Source organism: Salvelinus namaycush, chromosome 16 (assembly GCF_016432855.1).
Source record: "Salvelinus namaycush isolate Seneca chromosome 16, SaNama_1.0, whole genome shotgun sequence".
Lineage (NCBI taxonomy): Eukaryota > Metazoa > Chordata > Actinopteri > Salmoniformes > Salmonidae > Salvelinus > Salvelinus namaycush.
Window position 1 is genome coordinate 28,883,858 of NC_052322.1, and position 22,244 is coordinate 28,906,101.

Here is a 22,244-nt window from a genome sequence, read left to right on the forward strand (position 1 = left end):
TTGTCTGTGTGATTGTGATGTTATGGTGGTGGTGGTGGTGGTGGTGGTGGTGGTGGTTGTGGTGGTGGTGGTGATGATGATGATGTTGGTGGTGTGTTGTCTGTGTGATTGTGATGTTATGGTGGTGGTGGTGGTGGTGGTGGTGGTGGTGGTGATGATGATGGTGGTGTGTTGTCTGTGTGATTGTGATGTTATGGTGGTGGTGGTGGTGGTGGTGGTGGTGGTGATGATGATGGTGGTGTGTTGTCTCTGTCCTCTATAGAATGATGCAGGTGGACAGAGAGTGCTGGTGAATAAATGGAGCACCTTCATCAAGGCCAGACTAGTGTGTTCTGTACCTGGGCCTCATGGCATTGACACACACTTCGACGAGCTGGGTGAGACACACACACACACACACACACACACACACACACACACACACACACACACACACACACACACACACACACACACACACACACACACACACACACACACACACACACACACACACACGCACAAATAATTTATGCTCGCAGGCACCAAACCTGAGCACATTAACAAAAGTACTCAATAACGCTTGTATTTTGTTTCACAGAGGATGTTTTTCTGCTTAGAGGCAAGGATGAGAAGAACCCAGATGTTTATGCTATCTTCAGCACCATCAGGTGAGCTCCACACATGGTTACACACGTCCATATCGCCGTCTATGAATTTGACAGTGGTTGCATTCCTCCAGACCCATCCCTTGGTTGTTTACCAAAACAAGCGGCAAGGCGGACATTTTGTTGTTTTTCAAATCCCAGTCTGTAGTTTTAACATGTACAATGGAGGAACCAAACCCTAATGAAATCAGTCACTAACATTAAACGTTCCTCTCTCCCCTAGTAACGTGTTCCAAGGCTTTGCAGTTTGTGTGTACCGTATGGCAGACATCAGAGAAGCCTTCAACGGGCCGTTTGCACACAAGGAGGGACCTGACTACCAGTGGGGGGCTTACGAGGGCAGAGTGCCCTATCCAAGACCTGGGGTGGTGAGTAATACCATACAGTACCATACTGCAGGCTACCATGCCATATCTACAAACTAATACTTTGTTTCAGACTCCTTGTCAGCTTGCTTGTGTGAGAGAGATCAGGTGATCAAACTGGGGCGAGAGAGAGAAATAGAATGAGAAAGGGAGACAGACAGCGACAGAGAGCATGAAGAAGAAACTCCAACAGAGGGATAAAGAGTTCGTCCAGCTGTGACAGTGTGGCTACTGTTGGTCCTTCCCTCAGCAGCTCTGCCTCATGTTTTCTTGTCATCCACATCGCTGTAATTTAGCTTCATTCAGTGCCCGAGTGTCAGAGCAGAGTCGGCACCTCTGTGGTTTCAATCCACACACACAGGCCTGATTAAGAAGTATGTCCTGGCCAAGAGAGAGAGAGAGAGAGACAAGCCATTCAGGGACAAGCCTGTAATTAATTTTTTATTTTACCTTTATTTAACTAGGCAGGTCAGTTAAGAACAAATTCTTATTTACAATGACGGCCTAGGAACAGTGGGTTAACTGACTTGTTCAGAGGCAGAACGACAGATTTGTACCTTGTCAGCTCGGGGATTCGATCTTGCAACCTTTCGGTTACTAGTCCAACGCTCTAACCACTATGCTTCTTTTACACCCATTGGTGTAAAAGAACCCCAGCATTGGTGATTTAAAAAAAATTGTTTGTTTCAATCTCTATGTTTTTGCAACTAAATTGATTTATTAATTAATCTAATGCTACTCAAATATAAATAATATATATTTATCTAAACTAATCCAATCTGTTACTTGTTGTTCCGGTTTAAATGGTTAGGTAGTCTCATATGCTGTATTAGTAGTTTTCCCAACCTGGCAGTCATTCTGAAGAATTCTAAATGTTGGATATCCCCACTGGTTGGATTCCAATAGGAAATACACATCATAATGTGACTTGCAGGCCTGAAACCCATGAGTTTTAGGCCACTGTATTAGGGTAAAACTAGGCCCTCAAAATAAGACCTTATTAAATACTTTGTACGTTGTATTGTTTTAGGGAATTTAATATTAATGATAACATATATTGGTGAAGACCACAGGTCTAAAAATCGATGAATGCAACAACCATGTGTCCATCAGAAAAAATGTGTCATGGGTATTAACTACAATTCACTGGAAAGCCAAGGCACTCTGGGAAATATTCAAATAAGGCTTTACCCTAGCATTTTGTTAATTTAACACTGAAAAGTGTGGACCCGTATAGACACTGGAGAATTTACTGTGTACATGCTCCTTTACGAATACTCTACATATGCAGGGGGGATCTGCTACAGTTTGCTCATTCCTGAGGTTCACCAATGTAAACACTCCTAAGCCAAAGACACCCTAAATTACGGGATCAATATATAGCTGACTGGCTTGGATCTGTGTTCGTCTCAAATAGCACCCTATTCCCTATATAGTACACGACTTCTGACCATTGTCCATAGGGAATAGGGAGCCATTTTGGACGAATCCTCTGTTTGGCACTGTGGAGACATTTGGCTGTCATCTCCTCCCTCAAACAGAGAACACCTCAGCTGTACTGTTTCTGAAAGCTATTGTGTAATTGTGCAATTTTCTATGATTTAGTGCTTAGGCGGTGTGCATAGTTTTCACACCCATAATGAGAGTAGATAAGAATTTGGCAACAATTCTTTCTCCATTCCTGTCAATTCAGGAATTTAGATAGGCTTTGATAGCAGTAGTGGTGCGTGGGTAAAATCACTGGGGAAGCTAAAAAAAAAAGCCATATTACAACCTACAACCAGTCAAAAGTTTGGATACACCTACTCATCAAGGGTTTTTCTTTATTTTTATTATTTTCTACATTGTAAAATAATAGTGAAGACATCAAAACTATGAAATAACACATATGGAATCATGTAGTAACCAAAAAAGTATTAAACAAATAAAAATATATTTTAGATTTTAGATTCTTCAAAGTAGAGTTACCTCTGCTGCAGAGGATGAGTTCATTAGAGTTACCAGCCTCAGAAATTGCAGCCCAAATAAATGCTTCACAGAGTTCAAATAACAGACAGATCTCAACATCAACTGTTCAGAGGAGACTGTGTGAATCGGGCCTTCATGGTCAAATTGCTGCAAAGAACCCACTACTAAAGTACACCAATAATAAGAAGAGACTTGCTTGGGACAAGAAACACGAGCAATGGACATTGCGGTGGAAATCTGTCCTTTGGTCTGATGAGTCCAAATGTGAGATTTTTGGTTCCATTCGCTGTGTCTTTGTGAGACGCAGAGAAGGTGAACGGATGATCTTCACATGTGTGTTTCCCACCGTGAAGCATGGAGGAGGAGGTATGATGGTGTGGGGGTGCTTTGCTGGTGACACTGTAAATTATTTATTTATCCGACCTCAACCCAATTGAGATGGTTTGGGATGAGTTGGACCACAGAGTGAAGGAAAAGCAGCCAACAATTGCTAAGCATATGTGGGAACTCCTTCAAGACTGTTGGAAATACATTCCTCATGAAGCTGGTTGAGAGAATGCCAAGAGTGTGCAAAGCTGTCATCAAGGCAAAGAGTGGCTACTTTGAAGAATCTAAAATCTAAAATATATTTTGTTTTGTTAAACACTTTTTTGGTTACGACATGATTCCATATGTGTTATTTCATAGTCTTGATGTCTTCAGTATTATTCTACAATGTAGAAAATAGTAAAAATAAAGAAAAACCCTTGAATGAGTAGGTGTATCCAAACTTTTGACTGGTGCTGTATTGTGTTGTGATAAATGCATTGTTTGCTCTTTAACCTGTTAGTTCATATGCCTTGCGACTGTGAAATATAGGCCTAAAGGCCGAGACAAAAATAAGACATTTTGGCAGAATAAATTCAACCACACCTTTGTTTCATCACAGGAGATGCCTCCATTATTCCAGCACCATTTCAACATTTCAACATCATCAAATCACCAATGTTTACTCTAATACAGCGACAACTAAAAGATACTAAACACAATTTAGTCCAAAACTTTGTCATATAGTACACGCTTTCATTTTTTGTTGTCTTAGGCTAGCTGGCTAAAATGCTTGTTAGCTAGCCTAACTTATTTTCATTGGCAACTTTAGTTAGTTAACATTAGCCTTCTACATCTAGCTACATATTGAACTTCCATCGTCTCAGGCTAGGTGCACAATGTAGCAAACAATGGTTGGATCAGAATCGGCGTTCTAACCATTGGCTAGTACGTAGAATTAAGTAAAACCACAAGATCAAATCCCCATCTCCATCCATGGTTAATTTAGAAAAGGGCAGCAACACAACAAGATGCAACAATTCAAGTTGTTTCTGTCAATGACATATGCTCTCGATGCGATTTGATAGGAGTGACGCCAAATCCAAACTGGCTTCCATTTACACTTTTTTTTGGTGCGCCAGGACCAACGCTGATTGGCTATTATATATTTTTTTATTATCAAGGGAGGCCAAATGGTCACGGGCGTCCCTTGCATTCAGTGCTATGGGCAGCAACAATGTCATACTCTTTTGGACCAGACTGCTTTAGATAGATGGCCTACACATACAGAGGGGCGCTGTTTTGCTCGCTCGGATGCTATCTCCGGTCAGATACATTCAGCCTCTTGCGATTTGAAGGAAAATTATGAAACATAGAGACAAAAGATACATTGTAACGGCTGATTTCCTCCTCTTCGTCTGATGAGGAGGTGTAAGGATCGGACCAAGACGCAGAGTGGAAAGTGTCCATGATTTATTAACAATAAACTGAACACTACACGAAACAAAATAACAAAAGCGAATCAAACCGAAAGACAGTCCCGTGTGGCACGAACACTGACACGAAATACAAACACCCACAAAAACACACGTGAAACCCCGGCTGCCTAAGTATGATTCTCAATCAGGGACAACGATTGACAGCTGCCTCTGATTGAGAATCATACCAGGCCGAACACACAAAACCCCAACATAGAAAACAACACATAGACAACCCACCCAACTCACGCCCTGACCATACTAAATAAATACAAAACAAGAGAAAACAGGTCAGGAACGTGACATACATTTTATATATTTTTTTCTTTGTCAATTTTTTGGGGGAAGCCTGGCTTCCGTTGGCATCCATGAATTCACGCCACTGTTCGATAATGAAATTCTATGTCCATTCCAACTTACAGTAACTGAAATTATTTTTTTCAATGCTGTCAGAAGTGCCTATGGATTAGTCAATGTTATGACAGAATTTTAAGATATCTTCCCAAGCAGTGTTGAATATGACTCCCAGCCAAACATTGTAAGGGAGTCACAGAGAAACACAGACCTAACTTACTAAATGACTCATCAACTGATCTCTAAAAACACAGCTGAATAAAGCGTTCATATCACATTCCCCCAACCCTTTTACATTTAACACAAATCATGTTTTTCTAAAATGATTACTAAAGAGTTCCTCTCATCTCCAGTGCCCTAGTAAGATCACCAACCAGCCTGGCAGACAGTTTGGCAGTACCAAGGACTTCCCAGACGCAGTGCTCCAGTTTGCCCGAGGGCACCCCCTGATGTGGCGACCGGTGTACCCGGCCATGAAGCAGCCTCTGCTGGTCAAGGCCAACTTGCCCTACCGCCTCAAACAGATCGTGGTGGACCGTGTAGAGGCAGAGGATGGACAGTATGACGTCATGTTCATAGGCACAGGTTCGTCCTAACTTCTCCACATTTCTGTAATTAGTCTGAGTGGCGACTAGTTAGGAAACTTGAGTGTATTGGGATGTAAGTTGACCATTTTGACCCCTGACCTCTGACCCCAGACATAGGCACTGTGCTGAAGGTCATTGCATTGCGCAGCGGCAACACTTTGGACACAGAAGAGGTCACTCTGGAGGAGCTGCAGGTCTTTAAGGTAACTAGATAAGACTCCTCCTTTCTCCTCCGTCTCCCCTCCTCATGTATTTAAAAGTCTAACCAATTCACAATGTCTGAATGCGAATGAAATATAATATTTTTATTTTATCAAGGTGCCAACTCCCATTACCTCTTTGGAGATCTCAGTAAAAAGGGTGAGTAAATGTAAATTCTTTATCACAGTTGACATAAATTTAAAGAAAACATGCAAGCACTGAAGCCAACACCACGATAAAACATTAGATTCTCATTCTCTGGTTGTACTCTGATCCCTTTCCGCACACAGCAAGCACTGTACGTGGGTTCTCCGGTGGGTGTGGCCCAGCTGAGGCTTCACAGGTGTGAGACATATGGGAAGGCCTGTGCTGAGTGCTGCCTGGCCAGAGACCCCTACTGTGCCTGGGACGGCACCTCCTGCACTCGCTACACCTCGCTCAGCAGACGCCGCTATCGCCGTCAGGACATCAGGCACGGCAACCCGGCCCTGCAGTGTATGGACCAGAACCTCAGTGGTGAGAGAGGGGGAGATGGAGGGTAAAGGGTGGGAATGAAAAGGGTGGGAATGAAATGAGTGTAAATGAATTACAAAACGAAGATGATAGACTATTTGAGAAGGATATACAGTACAGAGACTCACAACATGAGTTGTCAATATCCTGTTGATAAATGCTTATTACAATGGTGTGCATGACAGAGCGGTGAAGGGGGTGAGCTAGTCTGGCTGTCATGGTGGCCAAGCGGAAATTGACCCAAAGTATTTGCTCCAGGGAGGTCAGAGGTCAAACTCGTCCATTGAGAGGCATTAGACTCTGAGAGGTGAGGTAGGACAAACACTGGGACTGCATCTGTACATAGCCCATCTGTAAATAGCCCATCCAACTACCTCATCCCCATACTGTATTTATTTATCTTGCTCCTTTGCACCCCAGTATCTCTACTTGCACATTCATCTTCTGGAGCAGAACTATCACTCCAGTGTTTAATTGGTATATTGTAATTACTTCGCCATCATGGCCTATTTATTGCCTTACCTCCCTTATCTTACCTCATTTGCACACACTGTATATAGACTTTTTCTATTGTATTATTGACTGTATGTTTGTTTATTCCATGTGTAACTCTGTGTTGCTGTATGTGTCTAACTGCTTTGCTTTAACTTGGCCAGGTCACAGTTGTAATGTAAATGAGAACTTGTTCTCAACTAGCCTACCTGGTTAAATAAAGGTGAAAATCATAAATGGTACCCTATTGCCTACATAGTGCACTACAGGAAGGATTGGTTTGGTTACTTTCTAAATGTAATCCGTTATAGCTACTAGTTACCTGTCCAAAATGTTTATCAGGAATGTAACTTTTGGATTACCCAAACTCAGTAACTGATTACTTTCAGTTCCTTTCCCTTTAAAAGGCATTAGATGAAGACAAAAATGACCCATCAAACACATTTGGTGTGTCATCATAAATTTGGTTTGTCTGAATTTAAAAGTGATCCAATAAGTAATCATCTAGTTTTTCAAAAGTATCTGTAATCTGATTACAGTATTAGTGCTGGTAACATAACTGATTACAGTTAGTGTTTTTGTAACCAGATAACACCCCAACCCTGACTACAGGGCTTTGGTCAAAAGTATAGTTCACTACAGTATATAGGTAATAGGGTACCATTTGGGCTGCAGCCTGGGTCTGTAGAGAAATAAATATAAATAGCATCTCTGATTTTGTCTCAGGGGAGAGCGAACAAGACATACACTGTAAAAAATGTATAGGTTGGACGACCAAAGGCCAGTTGAAATCATGTGTAGTTTATATTGTATATCCCAGTGTCAGGTCTAGAGGGAAGTTGAAATCATGTGTAGTTTATATTGTATAGCCCAGTGTCAGGTCTACAGTCGTGGCCAAAAGTTTTGAGAATGACACAAATATTAATTTTCACAAAGTCTGCTGCCTCAGTTTGTATAATGGCAATTTGCATATAATCCAGAATGTTATGAAGAGTGATCAGATGAATTGCAATTAATTGCAAGGTCCCTCTTTTCCATGCAAATGAACTGAATCCCCCCAAAATATTTCCAATGCATTTCAGCCCTGCCACAAAAGGACCAGCTGACATCATGTCAGTGATTCTCTTTTTAGGGATAGGGGGCAGCATTTTCACTTTGGATGAATAGCGTGCCCAAATTGAACTGCCTCCTACTCTGTCCCAGATGCTAATATATGCATATTATTATTACTATTGGATAGAAAACACTCTGAAGTTTCTAAAATGGTTTGAATTATGTCTGTGAGTATAACAGAACTCATATGGCAGGCAAACTTCCAAACAGGAAGTGGAAATTCTGAGGTTGGTATTTTTTCTACTCATCGCCTATTCAAATCCCAGGAAGATATGGATTTGTTTGCACTTGCCTACGCCTTCCACTAGATGTCAACAGTCGGTAGAACATTGAATGAAGTTTATACTGTGATGTGGGACCGGATGGGAGGTGTTTCAGTCAGTGGTCTGACAGATTGCCAGTTCCTGGTCATGCGCATTCCTCATGATATCGCCTTGCGTTCCATAACTTTTACAGACACGAAGGAATGCTCCGGTTGGAACGTTATTGGATATATATGATAACAACATCCTGAAGATTGATTATCTACTTAGTTTGACAAGTTTATTCGACCTGTGATATAACGTTTTGAAGTTTTCGTCCAACGTTATGCGTCACTTGCACGAGCGTTTGGATATGTGTACTAAACGCGCTAGCAAAAGTAGCTATTTGGACATAAATAATTGTAACGACTCTCTAGCTCTTCCTCCTCCTCGGACGAGGAGAGGAGAGAGGGATCGGAAGACCAATGTGCAGCGAGGTATGATGACATAATGATTTATTAACTGAAGTCAAAGACGAACACGAAAAACACTTGGAAAATTACAAAACAACAAACGAACGTAGACTGACCTAAAACATGTGAACTTACATATAACGAAGAACGCACGAACAGGTACACGACTACAAACAAACGATACAGTCCCGTGTGGTAACATATACGGACACAGGAGACAACCACCCACCACAAACAATGTGAAACAACCTCCCTATATATGGTTCTCAATCAGAGGAAAACGTAAAACACCTGCCTCTGATTGAGAGCCATACAAGGTCAATTAAACCTGACACTAAACATAGAACAAACACAGACTGCCCACCCAGCTCACGTCCTGACCCACTAAACACAACTATACAAAAGGAAAACAAGGTCAGGAACGTGACAATAATTGACATTATCGAACAAAACAACAATTTATTGTCGAACTAGGATTCCTGGGAATGCATTCTGATGAAGATAATCAAAGGTAAGGGAATATTTATGATGTAATTTCGTATTTCTGTTGACTCCAACATGGCAGAGAAATGTTATTTATATTTGAGCACCGTCTCAGATTATTGCATGGTGTGCTTTTTCCGTAAAGTTTTTTTGAAATCTGACACAGCGGTTGCATTAAGAACAAGTGTATCTTTAATTCTATATAAAACATGTATCTTTCATCAAAGTTTATGATGAGTATTTCTGTTATTTGACGTGGCTCTGCAATTTCTCCGTATATTTTGGAAGCATTTTGGATATAAATATGCACATTATCGAACAAAAAATACATGTATTGTGTAACATGATGTCCTATGAGTGTCATCTGATGAAGATCATCAAAGGTTACTGATTAATTTTATCTCTATTTCTGTTTTTGTGACTCCTATCTTTGGCTGGGAAAATGGCTGTGTGTTTTTTGAACTTGGTGGTGATCTAACATAATCATATGTTGTGTTTTCGCTGTAAAGCATTTCTTAAATCGGACAGGATGGGTAGATTAACAAGATGTTTATCTTTCATTTGCTGTATTGGACTTGTTAATGTGTGAAAGTTACATATTTCTAAAAAATATTTTAGAATTTCGCTGCCTTTTCAGCGGAATGTTGTGGGGGGGTTCCGCTAGCGGAACGTGTGTCCTAGAAAGGTTAACACAGGTGTGACTGTTGACGAGGACAAGGCTGGAGATCACTCTGTCATGCTGATTGTGTTCGAATAACAGACTGGAAGCTTCAAAAGGAGGGTGGTGCTTGGAATCATTGTTCATCCTCTGTCAACCATGGTTACTTGCAAGGAAACACGTGTCGTCATCATTGCTTTGCACAAAAAGGGCTTCACAGTCAAGGATATTGCTGCCAGTAAGATTGCACCTAAATCAACCATTTATCGGATCATCAAGAACTTCAAGGAAAGCGGTTCAATTGTTGTGAAGAAGGCTTCAGGGCGCCCAAGAAAGTCCAGAAAGAGCCAGGACCGTCTCCTAAAGTTGATTGAGCTACGGGATCGGGGCACCACCAGTACAGAGCTTGCTCAGGCATGGCAGCAGGCAGGTGTGAGTGCATCTGCACGCACAGTTATGCAAAGACTTTTGAAGGATGGCCTGGTGTCAAGAAGGGCCGCAAAGAAGCCACTTCTCTCCAGGAAAAACATCAGGGACAGACTGATATTCTGCAAAGGGTACAGGGATTGGACTGCTGAGGACTGGGGTAAAGTCATTTTCTCTGATGAATCCCCTTTCCGATTGTTTGGGGCATCCGGAAAAAAGCTTGTCCGGAGAAGACAAGGTGAGCGCTACCATCAGTCCTGTGTCATGCCAACAGTAAAGCATCCTGAGTGGGGTTGACCATTCATGTGTGGGGTTGCTTCTCAGCCAAAGGAGTGGGCTCACTCACAATTTTGCCTAAGAACACAGCCATGAATATAGAATGGTACCAACACATCCTCTGAGAGCAACTTCTCCCAACCATCCAGGAACAGTTTGGTGACGAGAAATGCCTTTTCCAGCATGATGGAGCACCTTCATGCTGATAACTAAGTGGCTCAGGGAACAAAACATCAATATTTTGGGTCCATGGCCAGGAAACTCCCCAGACCTTAATCCCATTGAGAACTTGTGGTCAATCCTCAAGAGCGCATCTCTTTCCAAAACTTTCCAGCCCATTCTTGCATAATCAATGCTTGGAGTTGGTCAGAATTTGTGGGGTTTTGTTTGTCCACCCGCATTGATTATGCAAGAATGGGCTGCCATCAGTCAGGATGTGGCCCAGAAGTTAATTGACAGCATGCCAGGGCAGATTGCAAAGGTCTTGAAAAAGTAGGGTCAACACTGCAAATATTGAATCGCTGCATCAACTTCATGTATGTCACGATCATCTTGAGGTGAATGAGTGGACCAAGGCGCAGCGTGATACGAATACATCTTCATTTTTATTGACGAAGATGAACACGAAACGAAACACTTTTACAAACTAACAAAAACAACAAACGACCGTGAAGCTACAAAACTGACGTGCACACATGCAACATACGTTTAGACATAGACAATTACCCACAACCTGTCTAATGCCTATGGCTGCCTTAAATATGGCTCCCAATCAGAGACAATGATAGACAGCTGTCTCTGATTGAGAACCACTCAGGCAACCATAGACATACCTAGACACCTACACTGAACACACCCCCATAAACTCTACCAAAACCCCCTAGACACTACAAACACCCTCGACTAGACAAAAACACACAAACATCCCCCATGTCACACCCTGACCTAAAATAATAAAGAAAACAAAGATAACTAAGGCCAGGGCGTGACAATGTAATTGTCAATAAAAGCCTTTGACACTTATGAAATGCTTGTAATTATACTTCAGTATTCCATAGTAACATCTGACAAAAATATTTAAAGACACTGAAGCAGCAGACTTTGTGAAAATTAATATTTGTGTCATTCTCAAAACTTTTGGCTACGACTGTAGAGGGAAGTGTAAATCATGTGTAGTTTATATTGTATAGCCCTGTGTCAGGTCTAGAGCGAAGTTGTTATCTGATAGAACACAAGCTGTGTTTGACTGAGGTGTCAGGTCCCTGTGTAAAATGTGCATCCCTCTGTTGGGAGCCAGAGTGATAGCAACATGAAACACATGCTTTATCTTAAAACAACACACTTGTGTATATACTGTACACAGACATATACTGTAACACAGATTATCACAAATATACACAAATTGTGCTGTGTTTGGGTTCCTTGTCTGTATCTTATAGGTCTGAAACATATGCTATGGTACAGTTGAAATATACAGCATTACCGGTATGTGTGCGTAAGAAATTACATCATACACAAGCCGTGGGCTGAATGAGAGGGTCTTCATTTGAAAAACCTTTTAATTTACCAAGTAATGGAAACTAGGTTATATTTATGGAGAAGCTTCACTGAACCTTGACACGCCTGTGCTGAGAATAAGACAGATTCCTGTCGGTTTGTCAACGTGTGAGAGGGGAACAGAAGGGGAGAGAGAGGGGGAACAAAAGAAGGAAGGGTGTAGCAGTCAGAGGGGCGGAGAATGTGTGTTTGCTCACCTGAATGTGTGTGTGAGGGGTGGTGAAAGTTCTCTGCCAGGTCTAGAAGTTCCTTAGGGTTGGATTGCATTACACTGACATTGAATAAGGGCACTAAAAAGGGAGATTTCGTGTCTACCATAGCTGAAGATGACATGACCAAAGTCACAGGGCCTACTGAGAACACACCATACTCTGAAGATCACCTTTCTAAGTGTACATATTCTAATGTTGTGTCTGCTGTGCTACAGTGGAGGAGCTGGACGTAACAGAAGACAGAGTTGTATACGGGACAGAGAACAACAGCACCTTCCTGGAGTGTATCCCCCGCTCCCCCCAGGCCACTGTTACATGGCTGCTCCAACGAGACGACCGCAAGGAAGAGGTGAGATAGATGGATCAATGGAGGGAGGGAGAGAGTGTGAGAGACAGTTGGAGGAATCACAAGAGTTTTGGAAAGAGATGGAGAGAGAGAGAGAGAGAGAGAGAGAGAGACCGCTCGCTCTAGCGCTCTGTTGGATGTACAGTAAAGCGCCTGTTTCCTCAATGCCAGGGTCTCTTTATGGTTCCTCTAGGCTTAATGGAGTGTTTCAGTCAAGCATGTACGTATTAAGACATTAGAGCAGCTTTCTATTTCCCACCAAATAAACCTGGCTCTCAGCTGTCAATTGGAGAAACCAGGCTGCCCTGTATGCTTTGGCACAAATACAAAAAAACTACTGCTGAATTTCATGGCAAAATTCTTCTTAGCCTTCCAAGCTGAGAAAACAGCACAAAAACTCAACTTTGACCCCTCCCCCCTCTCTGTGCCATACCTCATCCACTTTGCATCCCCTCATCCCTCCATCTCACTACCACTTTGCCCTCTTTATTTTTTCTGTTATTTTTTTACCCCTATATGTTCCCCTCTTGCCTTCCTATCTCCCCTTCTCAATCCCTTCCGTTCTCCCTCCATATCTCTCTCTTGTTATTTCCCTTCTCTTCCTCCCTCCCTCCCTCACCCTCCCTCCCTTTCTCCCTGCAGGTGAAGCTGGATGACCGAGTGATGCGTTTGGAGCAGGGCCTGCTCTTCCGCCGTGTTTTCCGTCAGGATGAGGGTGTGTATGTGTGTCTCTCCCGTGAGCACGGCTTCACCCAGACCCTCACCCACCTCTCCCTGGAGGTCCTGCAGGGGAACACACTGAGTGAGCTGCTGGCCCGTGACGACACCCCCTTCGACGGTCCCCTCGGGGTGAAGGGGTACCGGTCCTGGCCTCCCTGCCATGCTTACAGGAGCACCAACCCCCTCAGCCACCCGCGCCCCTGGTTCAAGGACATCATGCAGCTGATCGGCCCGTCCAACCTGCCGCACGTGGAGGAGTACTGTGAGAGGATGTGGTGCAACGACAAGCTGCGGCGTAAACACAAGAGCATGCTAGACAAGTACCGGCAGGCACAGGATAGTGCGCGCAAGACCCGCAATAAGGGCCCCGGGGAACGCAACCGGACGCCGCGGGACGTCAGTAACCGACAGCCGTAGAGGGGAGGGAGAAACAGATGGAGGGAGGAAAAAGAGAAGGACTGAGAGAAGGACTACATGACATGATGAATGAGAGAAGGAAGAGGTGGTAGTGATATGTATTGTAGGAAGATATACTGCCAACAGGCTGTAGTGTTAAGGGTTGAGACTGATGTGGAGGCAGAAGGGAGGAGGAGAAAGAGAGAGACAGGTACTCATGGCACTCATCAACTCTCATTTGCTTCATGAAAAACCCTCAACTGTTTTCACCAAGGGACCCCTTCTCCTCTCCACGCACTCTTGCAACGTCAGTGTCTCTGTATGACTATGGATTGACTGTAACATGCTGCAAATAGTGTGTGTGTTGGACTGCTACAGCTGATCACCTTCAACCCAACATTGCACTCATTTCTCTTAGGTCATTGAGCCCATTCCATGTTACCCATTCTGTGACTGCTTCTGTGTTCTTCGCTCTGTACCCCTTAAAACTGCATTTCCGGAGCCTTTGCCTTACCCTGCACCTCAACACATCCTACACTGCTAGATAACAATGGTCCTATGGCACACTTCATATACAGTCAAAAAGTGATTTAAAGAACCCCAAACCCCAAAACACCGTTATTTTTTAGCAGTGTAATCCCATCACCCTGCAAATGATTCACAACAGCAAATAACAGCCATAACAACACACAAGCACACTCACACAACCATCACTCAACCAGCCATAACAACACACAAGCACACTCACACAACCATCACTCAACCAGCCATAACAACACACAAGCACACTCACACAACCATCACTCAACCAGCCATAACAACACACAAGCACACTCACACAACCATCACTCAACCAGCCATAACAACACACAAGCACACTCACACAACCATCACTCAACCAGCCATAACAACACACAAGCACACTCACACAACCATCACTCAACCAGCTATAACAACACACAAGCACACTCACACAACCATCACTCAACCAGCCATAACAACACACAAGCACACTCACACAACCATCACTCAACCAGCCATAACAACACACAAGCACACTCACACAACCATCACTCAACCAGCCATAACAACACACAAGCACACTCACACAACCATCACTCAACCAGCCATAACAACACACAAGCACACTCACACAACCATCACTCAACCAGCCATAACAACACACAAGCACACTCACACAACCATCACTCAACCAGCCATAACAACACACAAACACACTCACACAACCATCACTCAACCAGCCATAACAACACACAAGCACACTCACACAACCATCACTCAACCAGCCATAACAACACACAAGACAATTGCTTTAACTGGAAGTAGCCATGAGACGATTGTTGATGGTTCAACAGAGAAAAGGCCTGTTTGTTGCTTTGTATTATCAGCTAGACTCCAGTTCCCACCATTCCTTTGTGTGTCGTAGGTGTACTTCTCACTCCTGACAAAGGAAGGAAAATAAAAAGGGTCGTTGGCGCTGGCTGAATGTTCTGCTGGTGCTTTGTAAACACTGGTTCTTTATTTAAATACAGGATTTCTGTCTCCGTTGTTAAAATACAATGTTTCACTAACATACTTCACTGGAAGCTCTCCTTCCACGGGCACTGGTTGTAGGGGAGGGTGGGAGAGTGAGAGCAATTATTAGCCTCTTGTCCTCCTCTCCTTTCTCTCCAAATATTGTTTCTGATCGTATGTTAGACCGACCAGATGTGACGGAGAGAGTGTCGCAGGGCTTAGCTCAAATAGACAAGAATGGGGAGTTGATGACTATTGATGATTGGATTACTGTAGGTCTGCCCTGGTTTGAGTGGTTCACTATACAGTACCAGATCTCATTCTGATTGGTTATAAAGATGGCATTAACACAGTATTTTTCATCAAAAGGGAAAATACACTGCTCCACACAACACAATAGCTTACGGCACACAACTATGCAAAAACAGGATTGTTGAGTAACTAAATAAAAAATAACAGTGAATATGAATAAAACAATGAAAAATGTTACTGACAAAATGCCATTTGTTTTTGCCAATTTTTAGATCTTTCTGAAGCTCCGTCTCACAGTTACTATCAGCAATAGTTTAAAGAACAAAACAGTAGTTTTGACATGCTTTGTGTTGAAAATGTCAATCTTAGACTACAACATAAAGTGAGACTTCCAATGTCGATGACGTGTGGTTTGTAACTCATTGGCGGGTCTCTTTCACAGGGAAGAGCCTAATTTAAATGTTGTATTTATGTCTTATTTAATGAGCTCTCCTGCATGCGGTGTAAGTTTATTTAACATACAATACCAGTCAAAAGTTTGGACACACCTACTCAGGGTTTTTCTTTATTTTTACTATTTTCTCCATTGTAGATTAATAGTGAAGACATCAAAACTATGAAATAACACATATGGAATCATGTAGTAACCAAAAAAGTGTTAAACAAATCCAAATATATATTTGAGATTCTTTAAAGTAGCCACCCTTTGCCTTGATGACAGCTTTGCACACTCTTGGCATTCTCTCAACCAGCTTCACCTGGAATGCTTTTCCAACAGTCTTGAAGGAGTTCCCACATACTGTATGCTGAGCACTTGTTGGCTGCTTTTCCTTCACTCTGCGATTCAACTCATCCCAAACCATCTCAATTGGGTTGAAGTCGAGTGATTGTGGAGGGCAGGTCATCTGATGCAGCACTCATTCACTCTCCTTCTTGGTCAAATAGCCCTTAAACAGCCTGGAGGTGTGTTGGGTCATTGTCATGTTGAAAATCAAATGACAGTCCCACTAAGCGCAAACCAGATGGGATGGCGTATCGCTGCAGAATGCTGTGGTAGCCATGCTGGTTAAGTGTTCCTTGAATGCTAAATAAATCACAGACAGTGTTACCAGCAAAGCACTCCCACACCATCACACATCCTCCTCCATGCTTCACGGTGGGAACCACACATGCGGAGATCATCCGTTCACCTACTCTTTCTTGTGGCGGTCCTCATGAGAGCCAGTTTCATCATAATGCTTGATGGTTTTTGCGACTGCACATGAAGAAACTTTCAAAGTTCTAGAAATTTTCCAGATTGACTGACCTTCATTTCTTAAGGTAATGATGGACTGTCGTTTTTCTTTGCTTATTTTAGCTGTTCTTGCCATAATATGGACTTGGTCTTTTACCAAATAGGGCTATCTTCTCTATACAACCCCTACCTTGTCACAACACAACTGATTGGCTCAAACGCATTAAGAAGGAAAGAAATTCTACAAATAAGTGTTTAACTTTTTAGGGATAGGGGCAGCATTTTCACTTTGGATGAATAGCGTGCCCGGAGTGAACTGCCTCCTACTCTGTCCCAGATGCTAATATATGCATATTATTATTACTTTTGGATAGAAAACACACTGACGTTTCTAAAACTGTTTGAATGATATCTGTGAGTATAACAGAACTCATATGGCAGGCAAAAACCTGAGAAAAAATCCAAACAGGAAGTGGAAATTCTGAGGCTGGTCGATTTTCAACTCATCACCTATTGAAATCCCTGTGGGATATGGATCTGTTTGCACTTCCTACGCCTTCCACTAGATGTCAACAGTCTGTAGAACGTTGAATGAAGCTTCTACTGTGATGTTGAGCCGGATGAGAGCTGTTTGAGTCAGTGGTCTGGCAGAGTGCCAGGTCCTGGTCACGCGCATTCCACATGATATCGACTTGCGTTCCATTACTTCTATAGACACAAAGGAATTCTCCGGTGGAACGTTATTGAATATTTATGATAACAACATCCTAAAGATTGATTCTATACTTAGTTTGACAAGATTATTCGACCTGTAATAACTTTTTGAAGTTTTCGTCCGAAGTTCGCCTGGACCTGCGCGAGCGTTTGGATATGTGTACTAAATGTGCTAACAAAAGTAGCTACTTGGACATAAATAATGGACATTATCGAACAAAACAACAATTTATTGTGGAACTAGGATTCCTGGGAGTGCATTCTGATGAAGATCATCAAAGGTAAGGGAATATTTATGATGTAATTTCGTATTTCTGTTGACTCCAACATGGCGGAGAAATGTTGTTTCTATCTGAGCGCCTCAGATTATTGCATGGTTTACTATTTCCGTAAGGCTTTTTTGAAATCTGACACAGCGGTTGCATTAAGAACAAGTGTATCTTTAATTCTATATAAAACATGTATCTTTCATCAAGGTTTATGATGAGTATTTCTGTTATTTGATGTGGCTCTCTGCAATTTCTCCAGATATTTTGGAGGCATTTCTGAACATGGCGCCAATGTAAACTGAGATTTTTGGATATAAATATGCACATTATCGAACAAAACATACATGTATTGTGTAACATCATGTCCTATGAGTGTCATCTGATGAAGATCATCAAAGGTTAGTGATTAATTTTATCTCTATTTCTGCTTTTTGTGACTCCTATCTTTGGCTGGGAAAATGGCTGTGTGTTTTTTGGACTTGGCGGTGATCTAACATAATCATATGTTGTGTTTTCGCTGTAAAGCATTTTTTAAATCGGACACGATGGGTAGATTAACAAAATGTTTATCTTTCATTTGCTGTATTGGACGTGTTAATGTGTGAAAGTTAGATATTTCAAAATAATATTTTTGAATTTCCCGCGCTGCCTTTTCAGCAGAATATTGTCGAGGGGTTTCGCTAGCAGAACGTGTGTCCTAGAAAGGTTAACAAGGCACACCTGTTAATTGAAATGCATTCCAGGTGACTACATCATGAAGCTGGTTGCGAGAATGCCAAGAGTGTGCAAAGCTGTCATCTAGGTGGCTACTTTGAAGAATCTCAAAAATAAAATATATTTTGATTTGTTTAACACTTTTTTGGTTACATGATTCCATATGTGTTATTTCATAGTGTTGATGTCTTCACTATTATTCTACAATGTAGAAAATAGTTGTGGTGGGTTTGTGGTGTAGTAAGTTTGTGGGCCGATAGGGGTGGGGAATGGTTTAATGAGCCAATGAACAAGCAGATTGGCACATATGATTTTCTGTTGCTAATTAGAAAAACAAGACTTCCGTCTTGGAGGTGTGTTTCCTGACCAATTCCATGTTTGGTTAATGATGCTTGTCCCCCTTGAGACACTGTAGACACGGAAGCATATTTCACTTCCTCAAAATTCCCTGAATGAGTCTAAGATAATATAGGAAATCTGTGATTAAATGAAGTTTTTGCTGAGAATGTTTCAGTTGGCAATTGTAAATCTAACTAAGGTGTTTGGTGCAGTATTTCTCAAGTAATTTTTTTTTGCATTTTGTCTTATGTAAACAAAGTCGGGCTGCTGAGCAGGTCTGCCTCACTGTCTATGCTATTGGATAGAGAACAATCACCGCAGCTGTTCACCTCAGGTTAGTGGTCAAATGTACATCGTCAAATCAAAACCCAACCTTAATTTACCCATTGTGACACACGGGTGTTCCAAACTCCATTTTAGACTAGATTGACTTTAGGACCAAACTTATCCTGTTTACACTTTGAAGTCAATTTTGACACTAGAATAACTGTTTCTGACTAATATTGATATTACATAGGCCGTTTTCAAAGGGATTTGTTGCTTTTTAAGGCTGTGAGAGTTGTGGGCAAGGGTGTGGGTGTGGGGATGTGGGGTGTTGTTGTAGGGAGTGGGTGTATGGGGGTTGTGGTCCAGTGGTAGAGATTAGTTCTGTCAGGTCAGAGAGGAAGGAGAGTCCTGATCAGAGCCAGGAATCATGCATCACACAGACACACCAGACTGCTTTCATCAATCTACAGGATGCTTGCTTGCGTGCGTGCCTTTGCAGGACGTATTTGTGTCCGGGGATCAGCGGCTGCTCTGTGTATGAGTGTGTCTGTTTGTCATCTGGCAGTGCAGTGTTCAATGTTTTGTCTGTTGTTGGAGCAGGCTAATGAAGTATGCCAAATCAATTGTAATACTATCCCTGAGTAACATCTCAGTGGCTTTGTCTACACAGGCAGCCCAAATCTGATATATTTTTCACTAATTGGTCTTTTGACCAATCACATCAGATCTTTTCACATCAGATTTAGTTCAGAGCTGATCTGATTGGTCAAAAGACCAGTTAGTGAAAAAAAGATCAGAATCGGGCAGCCTGAGTAAACATAGCCAATGAGTCTGAAAGAGATTGAGTCTAGGATAAAATGGTTCTTGAGTGTAAATCAAATGCCCCATTTGAGTGTAAACATTAGGTATGCCCTATTTGAGTGTAAACTTTAGACATGGCCCGTTTGAGCGTAAAAATTACCCATGCCCCATTTGAGTGTAAACGTGCAGTAGGTTGTGGTGCATTTCATTTTTGAACTCCTAGATGGCGAACTCCAGCCCCCAGCCCTGTTATCAATGAAGGTGCTCTTGCATGTTATTGTAGCGTAATTGCCAGGGTAACATCTGTATAAAAGCTTAGAATTGTTTTTTGTTTTTTGTCGGGGAAGCAAGAGACATGGTCTCATAAACCCAACCCCAACCCAAAAACCTAAACGCCTTGACAACCTAAGCACAGACACAACCACAGAGCCTGCCCTGAAACTGTAAAACACCTCAGCCCATTCTGTCCTCATTCTTCACTGTGTGAAACAAAATGCCAGAGTTGTACAATGTGACATTGTCGGAGGGACATAGGCTGCGTTTGCAGAGACAGCTCAATTCTGATATTTTTTTAGTGGGACTTTGACCAATCAGATCACATATGAAAAAGATTTGTGAAAAGATCTGATGTGACTGGTCAGAAGACCAATTAGTGGAAAAAATATCAGAATTGGTCTGCCTGTGTAAACACAGCTTTAGTGGGAAAGACTTATGGGCAGCAGCATTAACCGAGGCTAGAGAGGCTCCGTTGGACCCAATCCCCCATAAACCCTCTTTATCCACGCAGCAGGGGGTGATGGGAACTCCAGCTGCTGCAGCCATTTCACTTAAGGCCCTTAACTCGTTAAAAATCAGCATTGCACATCGGTTACAGTCACTGCTTGTTAGGAGCCACCAGGGCTTAGCTTAAACAGGTGGGTCTTCTTCAATAATTTTACCTCTTTTGAGGAAGCCTGGGTGCCAGGCAAGCTAGTGTGGGAGGGAGATCAGGACTGTTAAGCCTTGATCATATCGACAGTTTGAAGTGACTCAAACCCCTTTTTTTTGCATCTCTGATTTGAATCTGTTCTATTTTTCCCAGTCTGAACAGCCAAAAAGCACGTTAAATCTGATGTTTCAACCCACATTTCAAACCACTTTTGTAGGTGGTTTGAAGTCAGATACAAATCTGATTCCTGGCCATGCGACTTCAATTTTCTTATTTAATCTTTATTTAACTAGGCAAGTCAGTTAAGAACAAATTCTTATTTACAATGACGGCCTACAAAAAGGCAAAAGGCCTCCTACAGGGACGGGGGCCTGGGATTAAAAAATAAAAAATAAATACAATATAAATATAAATATAGGACAAAACACACATCACAACAAGAGAGACAACACTACATAAAGAGAGACCTAGGACAACAACACAACATGGTAGCAACACAACATAGTAGCAGCACAAAACATGGTACAAACATTATTGGGCACAGACACCAGCACAAAGGGCAAGAAGGTAGAGACAACAATACATCACACAAAGCAGCCACAACTGTCAGTAAGAGTGTCCATGATTGAGTCTTTGAATGAAGAGATTGAGATAAAACTGTCCAGTTTGAGTGTTTGCTGCAGCTCGTTCCAGTCGCTAGCTGCAGCGAACTGAAAAGAGGAGTGACCCAGGGGTGTGTGTGCTTTGGGGACCTTTAACAGAATGTGACTGGCAGAATGGGTGTTGTATGTGGAGGATGACGGCTGCAGTAGATATCTCAAATAGGGGGGTGTGAGGCCTAAGAGGGTTTTATAAATAAGCATCAACCAGTGGGTATTGCGATGGGTATACAGAGATGACCAGTTTACAGAGTAGTATAGAGTGCAGTGATGTGTCCTATAAGGAGCATTGGTGGCAAATCTGATGGCTGAATGGTAACGAACATCTAGCCGCTTGAGAGCACCCTTACCTGCCGATCTATAAATTATGTCTCTGTATTCTAGCATGGGTAGGATGGTCATCTGAATCAGGGTTAGCTTGGCAGCTGGGGTGAAAGAGGAGCGATTACGATAGAGGAAACTAAGTCTAGATTTAACGTTAGCCTGCCTTTGATATGCGCTGAGAGAAGGACAGTGCACCGTCTAGCCATACTCCCAAGTACTTGTATGAGGTGACTACCTCAAGCTCTTAACCCTCAGAGGTAGTAATAGCACCTGTGGGAAGAGGGGCATTCTTCTTACCAAACCGCATGACCTTTGTTTTGGAGGTGTTCAGAACAAGGTTAAGGGCAGAGAACGCTTGTTGGACACTAAAAAAGCTTTGTTGTAGAGCATTTAA

The 22,244-nt window shown here is 42.4% G+C and overlaps 1 protein-coding gene across 1 annotated transcript in view; it reads left to right on the forward strand.

Annotated features, from left to right (window-relative positions):
• Positions 1-14,906, forward strand: part of LOC120060743 (semaphorin-3G-like) — a 62,318-nt gene extending 47,412 nt beyond the window's left edge. The window contains exons 8-16 of the mRNA XM_039010152.1: positions 263-377; positions 581-650; positions 871-1,015; positions 5,472-5,703; positions 5,817-5,908; positions 6,024-6,065; positions 6,197-6,422; positions 12,567-12,700; positions 13,340-14,906. Of these exons, the coding sequence (XP_038866080.1) occupies positions 263-377; positions 581-650; positions 871-1,015; positions 5,472-5,703; positions 5,817-5,908; positions 6,024-6,065; positions 6,197-6,422; positions 12,567-12,700; positions 13,340-13,834 (1,551 nt within the window). The 3' untranslated portion in view covers positions 13,835-14,906. The remainder of the gene's footprint in view (positions 1-262; positions 378-580; positions 651-870; positions 1,016-5,471; positions 5,704-5,816; positions 5,909-6,023; positions 6,066-6,196; positions 6,423-12,566; positions 12,701-13,339) is intronic.
• The last annotated feature ends 7,338 nt before the right edge of the window (positions 14,907-22,244 follow it).